The following is a 20854-nucleotide window of genomic DNA, read 5'->3' on the forward strand; positions in this document are numbered from 1 at the left end:
CAAAGTCAAAGAGACTTTGTCTTTTCCAGAACCATCACATCTACTGTAGGTTGATTTTTAAGGATCTCTATCGAGTTGGCTTCATTCTGCCATATTGGGAAAGTTTTGTAACGGAAGCAGGTCAGTTGATTTGTGCCAAAATGTAATGTCTTTTAATGTACTCCTGTTTATAGCGGCACCGGTGAATGGTGATGTGATCTATGTTGGCTGGACATGCAGTAAGAATTTCACATGACAATACTACTACTACCATTTATACATTAAGAAAACTGAATTCACAAGTGACAGTCACAATGATTAGTGGTGCTGCCTCACAACTCCAGGAACCTGCTTAATAACGGTCAGTGTGGACTCCCCAAACATCACAATGACAAAGATATCCCTTGGCCGACTTGCCCCAGATTGAGCAAGTGTGCCGTGTGATGAAATAGCATTCCTTTCAGGGCTGGTTCCTACCTTGCATCTGACACCAGTGGCGTAATACTGCTGGTCTCAAAAATCAAAAAATTATTTGAGGGATGGATTAATAAAGTGTGAGACATCAGGAGTATGGAAGAGCATATCTTGTGTGCCTCTTTTATTTTGAGGACCACGTATATCCAATGAACTGAAAATCATAACTTGAGGTAATAATGTATCGGCATGACTTTTTTCTAGAAGATGACACAGATGTAACTCTTTAAATTTGATGCCCCCTCAAATCAATAGAAGCACTGACCTCATGACATGTCCCTTTAGCTTCTCCAAAGTTTTATGAATTAACAATGAGAAGTCAAGCAAAATGACACCTTCTACTGGCTAACTAGAAAGATTACAATATGCAAGCTTTCGAGGCAACTCAGGCCCATTCTTTGATCATTACATCTTGCCTGAAGAAGGGGCCTGAGTTGCCTCAAAAGCTTGCATATTGTAATCTTTCTAGTTAGCCAATAAAAGGTGTCATTTTGCTTGACTTCTCACTACACTTATAATGGCTAATACGGTACAACACTTTAGTACTAAAGACATACATGAATTAACAGAAAACACATGAACTCCTCTGGGTCACTTTAGCAGGTCTGACTTTAGCAGGTCTTAAGACTTACAGTACAAACCTTAATAACCCTTGGTGCCTCTCTCCTTGGAGTTGGCTACACTGCCCTTTTAAACAGAAGCAGATTTACAGCCTAAAAATTCAAACGCAGTGTCCTTCCTCTTTCTTGAGTCTTGAACCGAAAGGGTAAATGAGGTAGAAGTTGTTCGTTTTTGACTACAGACAGGCCATTTAATGGATCTGTGTTGTATTTCTGACCATATGATGTGACTAGGGCCACAGAGCCTCTTGCTTAGTATTAATCTCTCAAAGACAAGAACTTGGAGAAGATCAGTAAGCCATGGAGGACAGAGGAAAAGCATTTGCTGTAGCTCACTTTACAAAGAAAGACAGATTTTTAAACCTTCTACCAACAGGGTAATGAGTAGACATGTGGACAACTGATAAATCATCCTAAGACTAAAATATGGACAGGAACCCTAGCAACCTCAAGTGATAATTTGGACAACAGGAAGTCATGTGTCAGAATGAAGGATTGGTCTAATAAAAAATTACCATTAATGAACATAAGCTTACCTTCTAGACACTGTGCCAGACCACTTTCTTATTTTGCAAAAGGAGCTTACTGGCAATGAGCAATAACATTTACTTTGCAGAGAACTACTAAGGCCATTCAGACAGAGGGGTTGTTTGAATGAAGCTGGGCTAGTCATTGGGACATTGTTTCTGAATGAATGCAGCTCTTCTTCTCAAAACGCGGCAGCCACCTCAAAGAGACAGCTGTTAGCTCAGAGTAAAAAACAAACTTGAAAACTCAAAAGGCTAAAAGGATCAGAGCCCTCCTGCACACTGATTCAGAGCACTTCTATAAACCGCACTGCAATGTCCAACTCATATTGTGACTCCCGCTGGGCAGTAAGCCCCTGGTGCTCAAGGAGGAGGGTCTCAAAGTCACATCTGAGGACTGCCTTTATTCTAGAACAATGGGCAGATCCGGCCAGTTGGGATGGAAACCGTCAGGTTGTGGGAGGGAGGAACAAGTCTGTAGGGGGGAGGTGCTGAAGATAAAAGTTTGCACATCCTGCAGAGAAAGTCATTTCAGAAAGCCGAGAGAGCAGAATTTTTCCATCTAGGACTGGAAACACTCAAACAGAAGGTGAGCACCTTCAGGCTGCAGCAGTGGATACTCTAGGGAGTCGACTCAAGGTAAGGCCGCATGAAGAGAGAATGAACACCAGAGAGACAGGTAGATCAAGAGGCTACAATAGAGGTCCACATGAAGCATTCATATCTGGAGAGTCACATGGGATAGTCATAGCACCAAGGCTGAAGTAGACACCTTGCTGTCAAAATGTGTCTGAGCAATAAGTACAGACAGTGGACATACATGGCGTCTATGTACTCAAAAGCTGGTAAGGCTGCTGTATTAGACCTGAAGTAGATGTGTAAACCTGGTTACTCTTTTCTTGGTAAGGCACTATATGCCAGTGCATGTCATATACAGTAGGTGCTATATGAGTCTGGTTTGACTCCACATACAGGAGAGTCTGTTATATTTTAGAATCTCTTAGGTTAAGTTTTATTTTGACAGCACAGCCACTGTGGTTCACTATTCTGCTTGACTGACTTCCACTCACACGGGGTCTACAGGCCCTTTCGCACATTACTACTAACACCCAGTGGTCTAGGGGTCACTGCTCTTTGGTTTCAGCACCATTAAGTCACTGAGCTGTGAATGACTTGTTCAACAAAGGAGCAGGGCCCTGATGCAATGAAGCTCACCACAATTAATGCAAGACATTTGCAGTGCAAAGCAGTGCCATTTACAAGGTCCACCTCCTGAGCTGAGCCCTAACTCCTATTTGGCCAAGTGTTGGGACACATCTTTGTGGGGGGGCTACACTGTGGAAGGCAACTCTGCATACCATGACTAGTCAAACACTAAACTCAACGCTGCAACAAAAATAGTCCGATATTCAAAGACAACTGTAAGGCTTTATGGAATGAGAGCTGAGCCAATTAAATAAGGGTTGAAAGGAAAATAGCAAATAAAACCAATGAACATGAGGCTGTCTATGGGAAGAATAGTAAAGAACATTTTTTTAGAAATATGAGGATAAATGGTTCCCTGTCATTATTTTATATATTAGGGGAAGAACATGCTGATCAGACAATGTGTGTGTGAGAGATATTTATATATATATATATATATAGGTGGTTGAAATAGTTTTACTGTCAAATAATGCAAGCGTTACCTCGTAGGTAACCACCCATACAATCAGATTGTGATTCAGACTATGCATACCATGAATGTAACTACCCTGATCTACATACTGTCAAATAAACGAACCACACGCCGTGGTGCAACATTAGCGCTGACGTTCGAGGTTTGATTCCTGAGAGGGGATGCAGTGAGTGTGTACGCCTGATGAGCCCAGAATTAGGGCAAAACACATGTTGCGTACTCTTTGCATTATTTGACAGTAAAACTATTTCAACTATTCTATGATCTGCTTCTCGCAACTGAAAGAGGGAACCATGGAGGATGGCAGACCAACCTCAAGTGTTGTCTGGTAGGTAACCACCTATACAGTCAGATTGTGATTCAGACTACCAATGCCATGAATATATATATAAATTATATATTTATATATATATTTTTTTCGTCCTCTTAGATGTTAATAAAGCTATTGTAATAACCATAACCTGCATGTCTTTTTCCATGCAAGAAACTGTAAACCTACTTTTGAATACCCCTGTATATGAGAGTAAATCAAAATGTAAAGACAGTTTGTAAATTTTGCAGTAACCGGAAATGATAGAAGCTGACGCAATACAACACGTTCGCAAAGGCTTATGGGTAATCTGAACACACACATACTTCAGTGAAATTTAGCAAGTTTTACTCTCTCTGCCTAAAGAAATCTCACTATGCCGTGTTATTCAACAATGGTGCAATCCAACACCACAGTGTCCATGTCCATTTGACCTTGTCTTGAACTAGACTAATGGCAGAGCACTGCAGTGTGTGTTCAAATTACCCAAAAGCCATTGTATTTGTGTTGTATTGCGTCAGCTTCCATCCTTTGCGGTTAAAACATAATTTTCAAATTGCCGTTACATTTTGATTTACCCTCGTAACTTCAATAAGGCGATCCACAGCAAGGTACTATAAAATATGACAAGGGAATGATGAAGTGATGAACTATGGGACTTACTAAAGTAAAACCACCTAGCACTCTAAATTCTCTTTTCAGTGATTAAAATCCTTTGTCCATACTGCAGAAGACATCATGCTAAAACCAACAAAACTGATGATGTTGTGCTTTCTACTGCATGCACACACTGCAGTTGAGCCAGTGTAGCAGATTATCTCATCATTTTTGGTTTGTATCACACACACTGCTGAGGTATGGGCAACATGGGCAGCTGCCTAGGGAGACATCTTTACGGAGGCAGCACAGGCTAAGAACACCAAAGTATCTGGATGATGATTACAACCTGAACTTGTCAATCCATTAGTGGTGCCTTTTTTGTAACTAAAAGGGCATGCACTGTGGAGACTGAGGGGGCTGTGCCCTTCCCCTCCCTGCCTAGGGCTCCAAATGGGCTTTGGCTGGCATTGCACTGCTGTTCTTTAGCAGACAACACATTGTACAGCCACAAAGCTCATGACTCCTTCACAAACTTGGGTAGGAGGGAGGACAGTAAACTCCTGATTGTGGCCAAGAGTACAAACCTATCTGTTTTTTTTTACTGGCCTATACAAACAGCTTCGCCAACTTGGATGTTTTAAATGTTTGAATTTTAGTGTGAACTGCTCAGCTGAAAAAGCAAGGCATTGCTGAATTTTACCCTTGACAATGCAAAAGAAACGGATGCAGAGATGTTTACTGTCATTGTCTTGTTGGTCCATCTACTTCAGATTATGCTACATGTCAATTTGTCAAGAAGATGTTAGTGGTACACCAAGCCTACAGTTCATGAGCTATCTTATTGAACAAGAAATAGAAAAAATAACCCTGCTGGATAGACGTCGGGACTTTAGGAGCTGCTTAGGATGGGTCAGAGTGTGAAAGGAAGGACTGGGCAGCAGCACTGAATATAACTAGGTATCTGAGGGCAGACACAAGATAAATAAGACAAGGCTTCATATTTTGAAAAGTGCTGTGGGAAATTCAGGCTCATATTGAGAATATTAGTAACCCGTCATAGTGATGGCCACTCAATCACTAACAATTGTGGATGGGCAAAATCTAATCTCTTCTCATTTATAAGAATTGTTAACAGTTCTACAACTACTGCCTAGCACACAGGACATCGCTCAGTGTTATGCTCTCTTTTCATTGGCCACACAACACAAGAGGGCTGCAAGAATATTGCAACAATTTTTAGCTCTTCTGAGCGTATTTCAGATTACTTTGTCAGCTGTATCAACAAAAAGAAAGTATTGTAAGTGGCAATGTGGCAAAGCGCCCATCTGGAGTGCCTTCTGCATGCACATCCTATAAACTCACTGTAGTGTAACAAGCTTTCCTTCTGTACCTCTAAATTGGTCTACTGAGAGCTGGTGTGTCCTGGCATCCTGGATTAGTGTGTCCACCTGATGCTATGGAGCCAGACCCTCGGTCACTCTGTATGACTCTTTACTAGTGAAGCAGACCTGGAATGGAAGGGATGGACAGACTACAACAGGGGTGGCCAGCTCAGATTATGGAGAGCCACAGTATCAGTCAGTCATTGTACAACCCCCTATATCCTAACACAGGGTCAAGGGGGTCCACTGGAGCCAATCCCAGCCAACACAGGCTGCAAGGCAGGAACAAATCCCGGGCAGGGTGCCAGCCCACTGCAGGGCACACACACAGCACACACCAGGGACAATTTAGGATCGCCAATGCACCTAATAGGCATGTCTTTGGACTGTGGGCAGGAAACCCACGCAGACGCTGGGAGAACATGCAAACTCCACGCAGGGAGGACCCGGGAAGTGAACCCAGGTCTCCTTACTGCGAGGCAGCATTCCTACCACTGTGCCACTGTGCTGCCCGAGAGCCAGAGTGGCTGCAGGTTTTTGTTCCAACCCAGTTACTTAATTAGAAGCCAAACCTCACTAATAACAAACACATTTCATTTCATGGGTTATTAGTGTTCTAATCTACCAAGTCAGTTCATTCTTAAATTATAGATTTTTCTTCTTCTAATGATGCATGTATCATCCAAGTGATTTGAAGCCTAAAATGGAGAAGTAATTTTCAGTTCTTCACTTCTCTTCAGTTTCCTTCTGATTACTTAATTAAACCAAATAGAGAATAATGAATACACACAGGTGGACATGGAGACAAGCTAGATAGAGAACTGCTGGATTATTTGTCATTTGACTCTTATTGCTAATAAGGAGCAGTTAAAACAATGCATACAGATGTTTAAGAGTAAAATAGGCAATTAACGGTTCAAAATCATAACAAGTGAGACAACTAAAATGAAGCAGAAAAATATCACTTGAGCAATAAGTGCTTCATCATCCATGAATGATTTCAAGTGGGTTGGAACAAAAACCTGAAGCCACTACGACCCACTGCAACTGATGTTGCTCACCCCTGACTTAAAGGATCTGAGTCTTAAATCTATATATATATAAAATTCTTTTCGCGTTTGAAACGGAAATTGTGTATGACCATACGAAATGAAAATTACGTATGACCACAGAACATATTATAATACAGGAACTAATCACTTTGTTTGTGGATGCCATTTTTATATCATCTTTATGAATTGTTATTATTTGTGTTAGAGTTACTTTACTGATATTAAAAAGAAGTAAACACAAACACGCTAATCTATCCCATAGAAGTGCGCCCCGTGTCGCCCTCTCCCAGACCTCCTCTCTGGACTCCAGTGCTGAGCCATTTGCTGTCAGGAGCGTTCTGACAAAGAAGTTTTATTTATTCGTCCAAGTGACTGTCGCGGAAACTGCCACATTGTAACTTTTTTTTAATTGGCAGTACTTGATAGTAAAAGAGATGAAGAAAACAGCTTTGCGTTTTTTCTACTTTTTAACTGTGCCGAGCTGTAAACAATGTGAAGACGACACCGCCTTCAGCGGCGAGGGGTCGTGAGAACAAAGTGGACACTGGGAGGCGCGGAATGTCGGGCTGCTCTGCCGGGTCGACAGCTTTGCAGTTTCGGGCAGCGTCCTCTCTTCTCGCACTGTTTGTGACACTTCAAGTGCCCCCGTCGGCTCCTTGGACAGTGGAAATCTTTGCGAATGAGTGTAATCGGCGCCAACAAAGCGTGACTCACTTGGTTTATTGCGGTGCACGGCTACTTACTGTCCCTTAAGGTGAGTTTGGGTCACTAAAACCCCACAACATTCAAGGTTGCTTTTGTGATGAATTCTTTTAAGAAGATGGAGGTTTACATTTAAGAAGATGTACCGACCTCTTCATGTGAAGTAATGGACTTGGGCATTGTTTGGACCTTCTGGCCGTTAAGCATGGAAGGGCAGCGTCCACATTTCTCAGAATAATTTTTCTCTTAAATCACAGGCACGTAGTGCAAGGTTGTCAAGCAGGTAGTTTACCCAAAACCACTGCAGTAGTACTCAATGTATCTTTACTTCTTAAATGTTGTTTTACTGTTTAATAATTTATACACTTCTTATATATCATTCAAATTCTCTTATGGAAATGTTTTACTGTTTAATAATTTATACGCTTCTTATATGTTTTTCAAATTCTTTTATCAAAATGTTTTACTACTTAATAACATTTTATAAATACTACATTTTATTTTTTTCCCATGCACTCAGTGAGCGAAGCCACTGGGTAATCAGCTAGTGGTGAATAAATTAATTGAAGTTATTTATTAGCAAAAAGTAGTCACTAATTAAGAAAATAGTTAGGATTAAAACCTGTAGCCAATGTGGCTGTCCAGGATCGGAGCTGGTCACCCCTGGATTTCAATAATCCAAAAACTGGTCACTATAGACTGGTGGACAATCATTTCAATCTCAATTTTATTTTATATTGTATGCAGGATTCATTTCCGGGAGGTTCTGGAATCTTTCAACCCTATCCCCAAACAAGAGAAATTAGATTTTTTTTTTAATTCAAACTCAACAATTATAAAAGTCATGCATTTGCTGAGGGCGGCACGGTGGCGCAGTGGTAGCGCTGCTGCCTCGCAGTTAGGAGACCCAGGTTCATGTCCTGGGTCCTCCCTGCGTGGAGTTTGCATGTTCTCCCCGTGTCTGCGTGGGTTTGCTCCGGGTACTCTGATTTCCTCCCACAGTCCAAAGACATGCCTGTTAGGTGCATTGATGATCCTAAATTGCGTGTGTGTGTGCATTCCCTGCGGTGGGCTGGCGCCCTGCCTGGGGTTTGTTTCCTGCCCTGTGTTGCCTGGGAATGACTCCAGCAGACCCCTGTGACACTGTATTTAGCAGTTACTATAGCGGGTTGGATAATGGATGGATGGATGCATTTGCTGAACTTACTTCAACCTTCAAGTCCTGAACTAATCCACCAAAGGACAGATCCACTCTCAAACTAATAATAATTTAGCATTGCTAATTATTTTAGCTTGCATGTTTTATGATGTTAGAGTGTAGTACTTTGAGAACCTATGAGTGAAAATTAAATAAACCCATGGGGAGAACTTCTGACCCTCACAGAGAGAGTGACTGGACTGAGATTTGACACAGTTCCCTCAGCGACAACAACAAGCAGTGCATCACCTTGATGACCAAAACCTTTTAGGCTTAGTTTAGAAATGTACACAGACATTTTAAAATCTGTGCTTAGATATCTGTGTGTGCAGTATCTACAATCTAAGCTGCATTACTGTCAGTAACTACAGACATCACTCTGTACATCACAATGGACACAATGTCAAACTGTGATGCTGAACTATAAATCCCTTCTTCCTTGCATGGTGGAATACACCTTTCCTGGCTCTATATATTGAGCTTATTTTAACCATTTTCCTGCTTCTAGCTCAAGAAAGCTTTTGACGGCCCCTCATTATAGTGCCATACAATGATGGGCCACAACATTGAAACAATTGACAGGTGAAGTGCATAACATGGCTTATCTCATTGCAGTGGACCCTGTCAAGAGGTGGGATATATTAGACAGCAAGTGAATGGTCAGATCATGACGTTGATGTATTGGAAGCAGAAAAAAAATGGACCAGTGTAAGGATTTCAGCGATGCTGACACGTACCACCTATCTAAAGATTATTGTAGACCACGTACACCCCTTCTTGGAAATGGTATTCCCTGATGGCAGTGGCCTTTTTCAGCAGGATAATGTGCCCCACTACACTGATGAAATTGTTCAGGAATAGTTTGAGGAACACGACAAATAGTTCAAGGTGTTGACTTGGCCTCCAAATTCCCCAGATCTGCAGCCATTCAAGCATCTGTGGGATGTCCAGAAAAACAAGTTTGATCCATGGTGGTCCCACTTCCTTAAAGGATCTGCTGCCAAGATCTTGATGCCAGATGCCACAGGACCCCTTCAGTGAAAACAGCGTCATATATCCATAATGTGTAAGCGCCCTTTGTCAGGAAACGTGTTTTCTAATGGTGCAGACATGTGATCTGTTATGAATCTTTTGTTTTTTTTTTTATAATACATGCATGACTACAAGGTGGCTCACCAGACACTGATCCAGTGAGAAAGAGCAACCTGGGGTAGAAATGCATAACATAACAAGTGTGGCACATAGAGTATAAGATCACAATCCTACCTGTCTTCTCCTACAAGGTGTCAAGTCAGGAAGAATGGATTTCAAACCAATGCTGACCACATACTGTAAATAACAAGAAAGTTGCATAGTCAAATATGAATGGCAGGATCATTAAACTACCAAACAGACATGAAGTGTGCACACTTGGCCTCACTACTCTTTATCCCACAGGAGATGTCTGTGATTTCTGCTCAACCACCACCCTATGGGCTTCTGCAGCGGGAAAAGCACATAGAATCACTTTGTCACATAATCCGCCGACCGCCCGAGGGGACACAGGGTCACAAGGCATGCTCAGAGGAGAAAAAGCAAGATGATCAGGGGCAGGCAGAGGATGATGGCTTGCAGGGGTGTTGTGCCAACACAGAGAATGATGCTCAAAGCTTTATGCTGCTTGAAAATGTTGAACAGCTATGCATTACAGCCAGACCTCATCTCCAAGGTAAGACAAACTTTGAAATTTAGCTAACTCAGAAACACATGATATCAAATAGTTCCATTCACGCCACCTTCCCCTTACAGGTCCAAACTGTGAACCAGGCCGTCTGTACAGCATCAACACAGGAGCAGGGGTGCAACTCTATACAGCAGCTGAAGGTGATTAACAACGGTAAAATAACGGGAGCTTCTTGAGCCACACAACTCGGGAAGCTCAGATTCTTCACACTTTAACCATTTTGGTTGTTTTGCTAACTTAGCACCACTGAACTCCCTCTGTAGACACATCCTGCCTATGCCTTGCCGCCTGTGGGCCTGCTCGTTCCTGCACCATCAGAGGCTACAACCTTCAGGCAGAGCCAGCCTTTGTGTTTGAAAGACCCTTGAGAGCAGACGCGTGCTGCTTTGGATGCTGTCTGATGGAGATGAAAGTGTTTAATTCAAATCACAGCCCTCTGGGAAGTGTTCAGCAAAGGTGAGAGGAGTAAGGCCATCAGCAGCTGATGCAAAACCAACTTCTTCCAATTAATAAATGAGGATGCACCAGTTTAAAGCCAACATGTTCCCTGGGCTATTCTAGTTAATCACAAGTTTACTTAACTGCCAAACGTCCAAAAAAAAAATCCAACTCATATATAAATAAAAAAGGAATAAACAAAAATGGTGCAGAGTCCAGTGGGGAAATAACAATAGTCCAAACAAGCGTCAATGTAATGGAGTAACCAGCTAGGGGAAAGAGCTCAACCAAGCACTCAGAAAGTCTTCACAGCTGAGCAGTTTCCTTCTGTGACTAACGTAAGTTTCTCTGACGGTGTCTTACTTGCAGGTGGAGCATGTTCACACCTTTACTGGAGATAAAAGACCCTGATGGGACTCTGCCTCTGCACATCCAAGGGCCATGCTGTCCAGCCCGCTGCTTTGCTAGCCAGGAGTTTGAGGTGAGCACGATGTGGCCTTGTTTATGGACCTGAAGTTGAAACATTATTAATTTCTTTTTTTCCTGGAGTTTTGGTCCCCAGCAGTCTATATCTGGTAAAAATTTACTACAACTGATCAAGTTTCTTTAAATAAGCCTAAGTTCAGTATTGTTACAACCAGTACTGTGTAAGAGTTTTGTAGGTTCTTTCGATGCATTACCTATTATGCAAAGTACCTCATATGTCTCAGCAGTCGTTATAAACCCATATCTTTAGATATCACACATAAAATGTCACAACACTCAGGTCAGGTTAGGTTGGGGAGCATGCACTGTTACAGCACGTTCCCTCACCCACCACATGACAAAACAGCTCAGGATCCCGGTTGGCAACCCCCACGCAGACACGAGGTCCAGTCCCACACTCTGGAAATGACCATCTGTCTGCCGCAGCCAAGTGTTACATGGGCATTCCCTTGGCCTGGTCCTGCTGCTCGGGCCCTCAACAATAATGACCCTGCAAGCCGGAACACCCTTGGGGAACCGTGCCACATGGCTGTAGTGCCGTAACTGAGTACGCAAGGACGGAAATTTGAGCTTTATGAACTCAAAAGAATGTCACAAAGGCACAGTGCACTTAGGCACAATCTCGTAAGTGCTCAAATATGCCGGTCTTGTGTACTCACAACTGTAAACCAACTTTTGCCCACTCCTATATTATGTCCATACACATTTGTCTCTGATTCAACTAATCTTTGACATTAAAACCAAAACTAGTTGTCTTGTTGTACTGTAGTTTCTTCAATTTTCCTAACTTCTTCCAAAATCTATATTCACTGGTTCTGTCTTTCATATCCAATTTTCTAATATTAGGGGTTCTGAAAGTCAGGGGGTTAAAGGCAGAAGCAAATTTTGGTCAGGCCATCAGTGCACTGTAATGCATATTCATGTACACACATTTACTACTACCAGTCAATCAGCCTAATCAGCCTAAACTGAGAAAACCAGAATACCTAGAAGAATTCTACACAGATGAAGAACAACATGCAGTCTTCACATGGCTTGACAATGGTGCTACCTACTGGGCAACAGTACGGCCTGCCATCAATGTATATGTAATAAATTGTATTAATTTCTGACAAAAATTATTACAATTTCTTTCTAATAGGTGGTGTCTAAAATTGGTGAAAAGGTTGGAAAAATCTGGAAAAAATGGCCTGGCTTCAATGAAGATTACAATATGGACCATGAATACTTTGGAATGGATGGTAATGTTAAAGATACGTAAACTAACCTTTAACTTATTTCAGTTAGTTTTTTTAAAGCTATAAAAGTTCTAAATACTTTTTCATCCCGTAGTTCCAGCGCAAATGAGTCCCAAGATGAAGATTAAATTACTAGCTGCCACTTTCCTCCTGGTGAGTAAAAAGCATCTTCTAGTCTCCTACCCAACTATTGGCAAGTAAAAAAGAAAAAGAAAAGACGAAAGAAAAGAAAAGACGAGACTAATAAGATAATGAAAGGAGTCTGACTGGAGGCAGGGGAAATAAAGGTAAGCGGACGTTCATTTACAACTCAGCCTAGGCACAAATGGCAGAATCACTCCTTCATCACTCACTGTATCTTATACCTCAGTGCAATAACAGAAAACACACAGTTTGAAGGAGTTACAGGATTTTATGGGAGAGTGGTCATTGTGTGCAAGTGACAAAAATGTCATAAGCACTCCATAAATGTGGCTTGTACGGGAGGGTTGCAAGAAAAAAGCCACTTCTCAAGAAAGGCCACATCAAGTCTTATCTGAGCTTTGCCAGAATGCACCTTGAAGATTCTGAGGGCAAATGGAAAAAAGGTGTTATGAAAAATCAAACGATTTGGCCTCCACACCAAACGGTACACCTCGCAGAAAGTCAATACAGCTCATCATCCAAAACACACCATACCTACAGTAATGCATGGCGGTGGTAGTATCCTGTTGTGAGGGTGTTTCTGTGCAGCAGGGACTGGGGCACTTGTCAGGATAGAAGGAAAAATGGATGGGGCAAAACACCTGTGAAATTCTTGAAGAAAACTTGCTGCCCTCTGCCAGAAAGTTGAAGATGGGAAGAAGGTTCACTTTTTAACTTGACAATGACCTGAAGAACAGAGCACACAGCAACACTGACCACAAAGTGACTGAAGAAAAGAGTGAATGTTCTTGTGTGGCTTAGTCATGCCCAGACTTAAACCCGATTGGAAATCTGTGGAATGATTTCAAGTTTGCAGTCCACCAACAATCACCATCCAATTTGACTGAGTTTGTACAGTTCTGTAAATACGAGTGGGCAAAAGTTGCTCAGTTTTAGCCAAGATGTGCAAAGCTGGTACAGTAGTATCGCACTTGGTGTTGATGGTGATCCTTTATCAATTCAAACTTTCTATGTTTGTGTGCATTTTCAATTTAGGCTGTAAAGCAACAAAATATGAATAATTTCAAAGGGGGTGATTCTTTTTTACACTCATTGTATGTATGTATGTACATTATTTGACAGTAAACTATGTAAAAAAAAAAAAAATATATATATACTAGCAAAATACCCACGCTTCGCAGCGGAGAAGTAGTGTGTTAAAGAAGTAATGAAAAAGAAAAGGAAACATTTTAATAATAATATAACCTGATTGTCAATGTAATTTTGTTGTCATTGTCATGAGTGTTGCTGGCATATATATATATATACATACACATACACACATATAAACATATATATACACATATATATACATATATACATATATATATACACATATACATATACATATATATACACATATATACACACACACATATATATATATATATACAAATCTACATATATATATTTATCTACATATATATTTCAGGGGTGGGACTCTAAATCTAATTAATTAGAGGCTGTGTAATAATTAATCTTGATTAATCGTATGTAATCACACATGAAAATTTGCCCCAAATCGCAAATGTTTCTTTTTAATTTAAAAGGGTTTTAGTGGGCGACAGAATCAAACAATAGACATGGGCATGAATATTGTAAACTCAAGCTCTTTTAATTTCTGAAAAAAAAAATGCTTTTAAACTGCATTTCAATTCAAAACAGAAACAAAAATATCATCCCTGGCTAAAATTGGGCAGACTTAAAAAATAAAGTGGTAGTTTAAGTACTTTAAGTACATTTTCAGAATGGTATTGTCTTTAAATAATAAGAAAAATTTCAACATAAAGTCCAGTTTTTCTTCTTAAAAAAATAAGGCAGAAACATAAAAGGTAATTTGAACAGCTTCACCTTTAAACTCTGAGTAACCTTAGCCAAAATTATTTTGTACATTAGGCTAAAACAGTGTGATCATTGAACATTTTGTAATTAGATGTAATTAGAATTACTAACGGTCACGGAAGTCCATGATCCCCAGTAAGAGCCACAAAGTCCGCTTTTTGTAATGCATCTAATTTTATAATTTTGCTTGGTTTTCCGTGTGCAGAAAACCATGCGTTTATCAAGGCTTCGCTCGGGTAGTCTTTTGAAATGAAATTTTCCTCCGATCAGTCGTAGGAACGCGCTTTATTCTGACTCTTTTAACATTTTTGTAGCTCTGATATGTGCATCAATGTAATCGATGTACCAGGAAATCATGCATTGACAAAAGTTCCCCTTTGCTTAAAATTGAAAGTGTGATTAAATGCGTTATTTTTTTAACGCGTTATGGAGTACATGCATCAAAGCTTTTCAGCTGTGCTTGTGCTAAGAAAAGGAAACATTTTAAAAATAATGTAACATGATTGTGAATGTAATAGCTTTGTGACCGTTATGAGTGTTGCTGTCATCAAGGATTTGATTATAATTTCTTTCAATCAGGTTCGTATTTGGACAGTTTGCACAAAACCACGCTTTTATCAAGGCTTCCGTTGGGTAGTCTTTTGAAATGAAATTTGCCTCCGATCAGTCTTAGGAACGCGCTTTGTATCAATTATTCATAAAGCTTCAATTGGTGATCTGTCTTTCTGCGTTAACCGCATATTTTTTCATACGTCTCAAACCAAGGGGATGCGAGGGTAAAATGAATCGGGAAGCGCGCGTACATACTCAGTGCACCCCCTCTTGGGAATCGAACCTCGGACGTCGGCACTAGAGGGAAAGCCTCTACCATTGCGCCACTGCGTGTGGTTTGTCTATTTTAAAGTATGTAGATCGGGGTATATATATACATATATATTTATATACCTGCGCTTTGCAGCAGAGAAGTAGTGTGTTAAAGAAGTTATGATAAAGAAAAGGGAACATTTTAAAAATAACGTAACATGATTGTCAATATACAGTAATTGTTTTGTGAGTGTTATGAGTGTTGCTGTCATCAAGGATTTGATTATCATTATTTCTTTCAATCAGGCTCGTATTTGTAGGATGTGTTGTGTTCAAGTTACATTCCGTGTTTGTCAATCGTTGTAAAGATAAGAGGTTTCATTCATCGATTCATTTCTTACTGCATCAATAAACAGCTCATCTTCCTCTTTATCTGAGACGTGACACACTGCATGCACGTTTTTTTTTACACTGTCTTCGTTTAGCGGGACTTTCACTTTTTCCACCGTGTGCTTTGTTTCCGCAGTAGCTGCACTTATGAATATGCTTGTATGTATCAGACGCTTCATATTTTTTTGCTGCCTTCTCAATTGTGTAATTCGGTTTTTGTTCAGCACTCTTTGGAACTGTTGCTTTTTGTCTGTGCACTGCGTCAGTTCACGTGAGCCGCTTGGTGTTCATGCATCGAAGGTTCCCAACTGTGCTGGTGCCATCTCGTGCGATGTCAACGGCTGTATTTAATGTTAGCTAAGACCCGGCACTTAAAAGTTTCTCTCGCAGCTTCGCTGAGTTTGTGCCAAACACCACCCTGACCATCTCATCTTCTTCTGCATAAGCACAGTCCTTCACCCGTGAATATTTAGCGGCAGTGTTTCTATTGGATTGCCTCTGACGGACAGCCTTATATGGGCAGGCACTAAATTACGTGGGATGCGTAACTCCGCTTCCCATGGGCATCAAGCAGAAGTCTGTTATAGTATATGGACGAAAAAATAGGTTCCAGTTATGACCATCATGGGTAGAATTTCGAAATGAAACCTGCCCAAATTTTGTAAGTAAGCTGTAAGGAATGAGCCTGCCAAATTTCAGCCTTCTACCTACACGGGAAGTTGGAGAATTAGTGATGAGTCAGTCAGTGAGTGAATCAGTGAGTGAGTGAGTGAGTCAGTGAGGGCTTTGCCTTTTATTAGTATAGATATACACTGTATATATATATATTTATTTTACAATGTTTTTATAATTGTGTACCAATCATTTTGAAGCCTTTTAAGGTATCAACTCTTTACCAAGTTTCTTTTGTTTTTGTTTTACACAGAACCAGATGTTCTTTGAGATGAGCTAGGAAAGCTAAAGGACAAAGGACTCTTGTGTACACCTGTTGGACTTGCAAACACCCCAATTCAAAGATGCAGTGCGTCTGCAAGCCAGACTGTTTGGAAGCAAAATTAACTATTCCATATGGCGGGCGTTACTAGTGACAAATTCTCACAGTGCAGACTAAGACCAAAACTGTCTCCTTAGTGGAACACGGGAACAAATGAAGAACTGGGCTTGCCTGAAATAAATGGCACTCTGTACAGAAACACTAAAATAAAAAATGTGCATAAATCCTACCAATTCAGGTAGGAAGGTGGAGATGGGTTACATTCAAAAACTCATTAGTTTTAATTTACCAAGTACTTTCAGACAAGGAAGGCAATAAGTAACTTGTTAAGTAAGCTAGAAGTAGTAAAAGAATCGGTGGACAAACATCCATAGCAAGAGATGAACCAGTCAGGATTAAGACAAATAAACATTATATTTTTGTGTTAAACAGTCAGTAATCCACTTGTTAATTAAAATTTGACCTTCAAGTTTATTTCAACACATCTTGTAAAATTCAGAAATTTAAAATAGTGACAGAGCACTCTTAAGTTTTTGTTATAGTTAAGTTTTAAAAGAATGATGGGTGATATATTCTGCCATGAATTATTGGAATTTACTGAATTCTTTCATTGAAATAGACTAAAGTCAGAGTCAGGGTCCAATGTTCATATGACAGCATGTAAATGTTACCACAATGCTGGCTAAAAACAAGAATTTTATAGCAGTAACATACAGCAGCAACGTCACATAAAGTATCATCAGTGTCCCATCTGATGACAGATGTTCACTTGTAATAAACTTGTTTACTAGACACTGAATCAGCCCCAGAAGGACCTAATGCACATCCACAGAGGAGCTAGGCACTGAAGAAAAAAACTCAATCAGCTTTTGTGCAAGGCCAGTGCAACCTTACTCTGTGGCCTTAGAGATAACCTTTACCCCGTAAAGTAGTATTTCTGACCTGACTTACCTTATCAATATTCTACAAACCTCATGGAGACGATTCAATTTAAAAACATGAAATGGAAGTGGCTACCACATGCATGCATTATGGTTGACTGCAAGTTAAACATTTAAAGGTATGGTCCACAATACTGCCATATACTAATTGATTCCTAATTTAACACATTCCCACCGTGTCAATCTAGCACTGACTTTGATGTATTTCATTATATATGTCGGTAGCCACTTGATGTGAACAGATGGAAAAGATAATGCCTTTCATTCTTTTTAGTATTCTTTGTATTATACAGGGTGTGAATCCTTCTGAACAGAGTCTTAACACAACTCTGTTTAATATGTACAATGAGGAGTGATTGCTACAAAATTATAATATTTTGTCTGCATAACATTCCTTGCAATAAACTGTCATAATTAAGGTGGTGTCATTAACCTCTTTCAATGGAGATGTCCAGAAAATGTATGCGTCGATTTCTTTTTCCATGGTGAACCAAGTGGATGTGGCTATGGAATTCACTCAGCTGGTTGCTTTTTAATATGACAAAAGTGCCGTCGACGTAGCGAATTCAAAATTTGGGTGTGAACTGAGTTAGAGCCATCCTTTGAAAACGCTGCCTGACCAGTTCAGCTAAGAGTCCTGAAAATGGAGATCCCATTGGCATGCCTTCTTTCTGTATGTAGTATTTTCCAATAAAATGTAAGTGAGTTTTCTGGCAAAGTGATATTAAATGCATCATGTCCTTCGTGGTCAGCTTCGGTCATGTCATTTTGGTGGGATTGTTGTTTAGTCTGGTCAGTAAAGTCTCTGTGGCCAGATGAATTGGAATAATGGAATAGCGCAACACGATATACAAGGTTGACATAATAATTACAGATTTGCTGTTTTTAATCTATTGAAATGTATGACTGTATACATAGACAACATGCTTAAGTAGTTTGACGTAGGATATCTACAGTGTTCAAATTAAAAAGCTGATTGTTTCATCTGCTTTTCTCTAAGTGGAAAATATGTTAATGCTCTAGTAATGAACAGTATGTACAGCAATTGGCACATATTTTTTTAACATAAATCAGCAACAAAAGATGAGGAAAACATTGTATGGGCTAACTTAAAAGATCTGATATAACATCATATTTTATCTTAATCAAAACACATCAGGATTCAACAAGCATAAGACAGCATGTAATTTGAAGTGCGCTCAGATGGCACAGCAAAACGTATGATGCACCTATGAAGAATTGGGAACATAGGTGGTCTAGACCTGGCAAACTGAAGAGAGGCTCATCTGTCTGATGTCTTATGTTTTATTCAACACGACCTCATCTGTCTGATGTCTTATGTTTTATTCAACACGACAGAATGGAAAAAGGAAAAACGGGATACAACTGAATTTGGAACTGCACTCTCCAAGTTTGACACCCCCTGAGACTAGAAATCATGTAATGTTACACTGACTTAATTTGCCATGCTATACGATACAGTATTTACTTGTGTAATCTGGTATCCTCAGGTGACGAGATCAATAATTGCAGTTGTCAAGTTTTAAAGCCCTCCGACTAATGGTCATGTAATAAGTGCTACAGGCTTAAGGACTTTCTTATACTTAAATTATGTTTTCATCATCTGCAAGAATATCTGCTGCAGTGAGGCAGAATTGTAATCATTATGTATTGAAATCACAAGCATGGCTTCTACACAAAATATGCGCTATTTTCATTTTATTTTGTCTCATCTTCTCTTCATTTTTTTTATCAAGCAGAAAAATATTTATACATTTCAAATGTTACTGTAAACAAAATACCTCAGAACATGTAAAGTAGCAGGCAGTTTCTTTCAAGAACAATTACAAAGAAACTAAAGAATCTGCAAATATTTTACCATTTTATATTGAGTTTTACTTGGGAATTTCAAAAGTCATGATTTCAATCAATCTTTCTCATGACATACTCAAGTATTTTAATTATTTTAAAAGAATCTTCAGCAGGAATTATTGCCTACAGAGGTCACCAATATGCAGAGACCTTTCACAGGACTGGTGCACACATGGTAACAGGTTTTAATCATACAAAGTTCTGCTTTGCTCCAGGCCTGGGAGAAAAATAAAGAAGGTGCAGTCTTCATAATGTAAGCTTTGCATACCAAACTTCGATTGTCTCTAGGATATAAAAGAAAGATATATGGATTTTAGAAAGAACTTAAAATGACTGCTTACACTTAAAAAACAGATACATGCATACATAAAGAGTGCAGCACAACCAAGAATCCAGAGGGTCAGAGACAGTTGTGGTGAGGCAAGGGTTATAAAACAGAAGGAAGATGAAAGGTGTATTCATTCAGTCTGTCATTATCCAACCCGCTATATCCTAACACAGAGTCACGGGGGGTCTGCTGGAGCCAATTCCATCCAGCACAGGGCGCAAGGCAGGAACAAATCCCGGGTAGGGCGCTAGCCCACCATAGAAGGTGTATTCAAAAAAGGTCAAAAAGAATGCACCATAACGTTTCTGAAATAGTATTTTGTCTGCATCCAATGTATGTATGCATAAATGTTCCGCCTGAACTACTATGTACTTAGTGTATTATTTCTGTGTTGTGTATAAAATTTAGTTTATGGCAGTGGATCTGAAAATTGACTCTACAGGCTTTTCCTCCAACCAGTTTCACATAAATGCATCATTTTATCTCTCACCAACATCATTCTTTAATTAGTTACTTTTTCGTCTTTTATTCTGAAATACACACTCATGTGAGATTTAGACTTATCAAAATTTAGAAGTATTTGTATTCTGCAACAGCATTAAATGCTCAACTTTAATTTGACATTTTCCTAGTAAGTCACCTTTTCTGTGTCATTTGCATAGGTGTATTAGTAAAGGGTTCAGATGGGGGAGTATGTGTTTCATTAATATGCTGGACTATGAGGAAGCAACAAAAGGATAAAAAGACGTGCCAGCTGCGCTGGAGCTGCAGCTTCAAACAATGGAATGAGCCAGCATATCATAGCATGGCCAATGTGCGCACCAAGAGTGGAACTCTGTAATAATATATATTTTATTTACTTATTGCTGTTTCGTAGCTGTTTGTTGTATTTGTTTTTGGTATTCAGTCCTATGTTTTTTTGTTGATTGAAGCGTTGTAGTATTTAGACCTGCTGGGTTTACAGCTCATATTACATATTTATCCACAATAACCAGTCCAGCATACTTGGCAGACTTTTCCCTAGCCCCCATGGACACATAAAAGACCACTGCATCATTATAATCCACTCAAAACTAGTTCAGTTCCTCCTTCC

The 20854-nt window shown here is 39.9% G+C and overlaps 2 protein-coding genes across 4 annotated transcripts in view; one reads left to right on the forward strand and one right to left on the reverse strand.

Moving 5' to 3' along the window:
- Positions 1 to 2138: 2138 nt before the first annotated feature.
- On the forward strand, positions 2139 to 18168 carry LOC120536910 (phospholipid scramblase 2). Of its 2 annotated transcripts, none has more exons than XM_039765486.1 (8): positions 2139 to 2189; positions 9960 to 10230; positions 10311 to 10385; positions 10509 to 10701; positions 11053 to 11164; positions 12311 to 12410; positions 12502 to 12560; positions 16552 to 18168. In XM_039765486.1, the coding sequence occupies exons 2-8, from the start codon at positions 9963 to 9965 to the stop codon at positions 16576 to 16578; spliced, it is 834 nt and encodes a 277-aa protein (XP_039621420.1). In that variant the 5' UTR covers positions 2139 to 2189; positions 9960 to 9962; the 3' UTR covers positions 16579 to 18168. The 2 variants fall into 2 exon arrangements, with proteins under 2 accessions (XP_039621420.1, XP_039621411.1); XM_039765477.1 differs by having other exon boundaries at positions 2147 to 2239.
- A 245-nt stretch (positions 18169 to 18413) lies between these two features.
- The window catches only part of eif4e2 (eukaryotic translation initiation factor 4E family member 2), an 89090-nt gene continuing 86649 nt past the window's right edge, over positions 18414 to 20854 (reverse strand). For both annotated transcript variants that reach the window (XM_039765513.1, XM_039765521.1), the window contains one exon: positions 18414 to 19717. The gene's annotated coding sequence lies outside the window, so the exon portion shown is untranslated. The remainder of the gene's footprint in view (positions 19718 to 20854) is intronic.

This window comes from Polypterus senegalus, chromosome 1 (assembly GCF_016835505.1).
Source record: "Polypterus senegalus isolate Bchr_013 chromosome 1, ASM1683550v1, whole genome shotgun sequence".
NCBI classification, from domain to species: Eukaryota; Metazoa; Chordata; class Cladistia; order Polypteriformes; family Polypteridae; genus Polypterus; species Polypterus senegalus.

Bases quoted from the DNA above. Each gene is read 5' to 3' on its own strand.
- LOC120536910 (XM_039765486.1), top strand. From the start codon at position 9,963: ATGTCTGTGATTTCTGCTCAACCACCACCCTATGGGCTTCTGCAGCGG. The intron at 10,231-10,310 runs GTAAGACAAACT...TTCCCCTTACAG, and splicing joins AGCCAGACCTCATCTCCAAG to GTCCAAACTGTGAACCAGGC. The intron at 10,386-10,508 runs GTGATTAACAAC...CTCCCTCTGTAG, and splicing joins ACTCTATACAGCAGCTGAAG to ACACATCCTGCCTATGCCTT.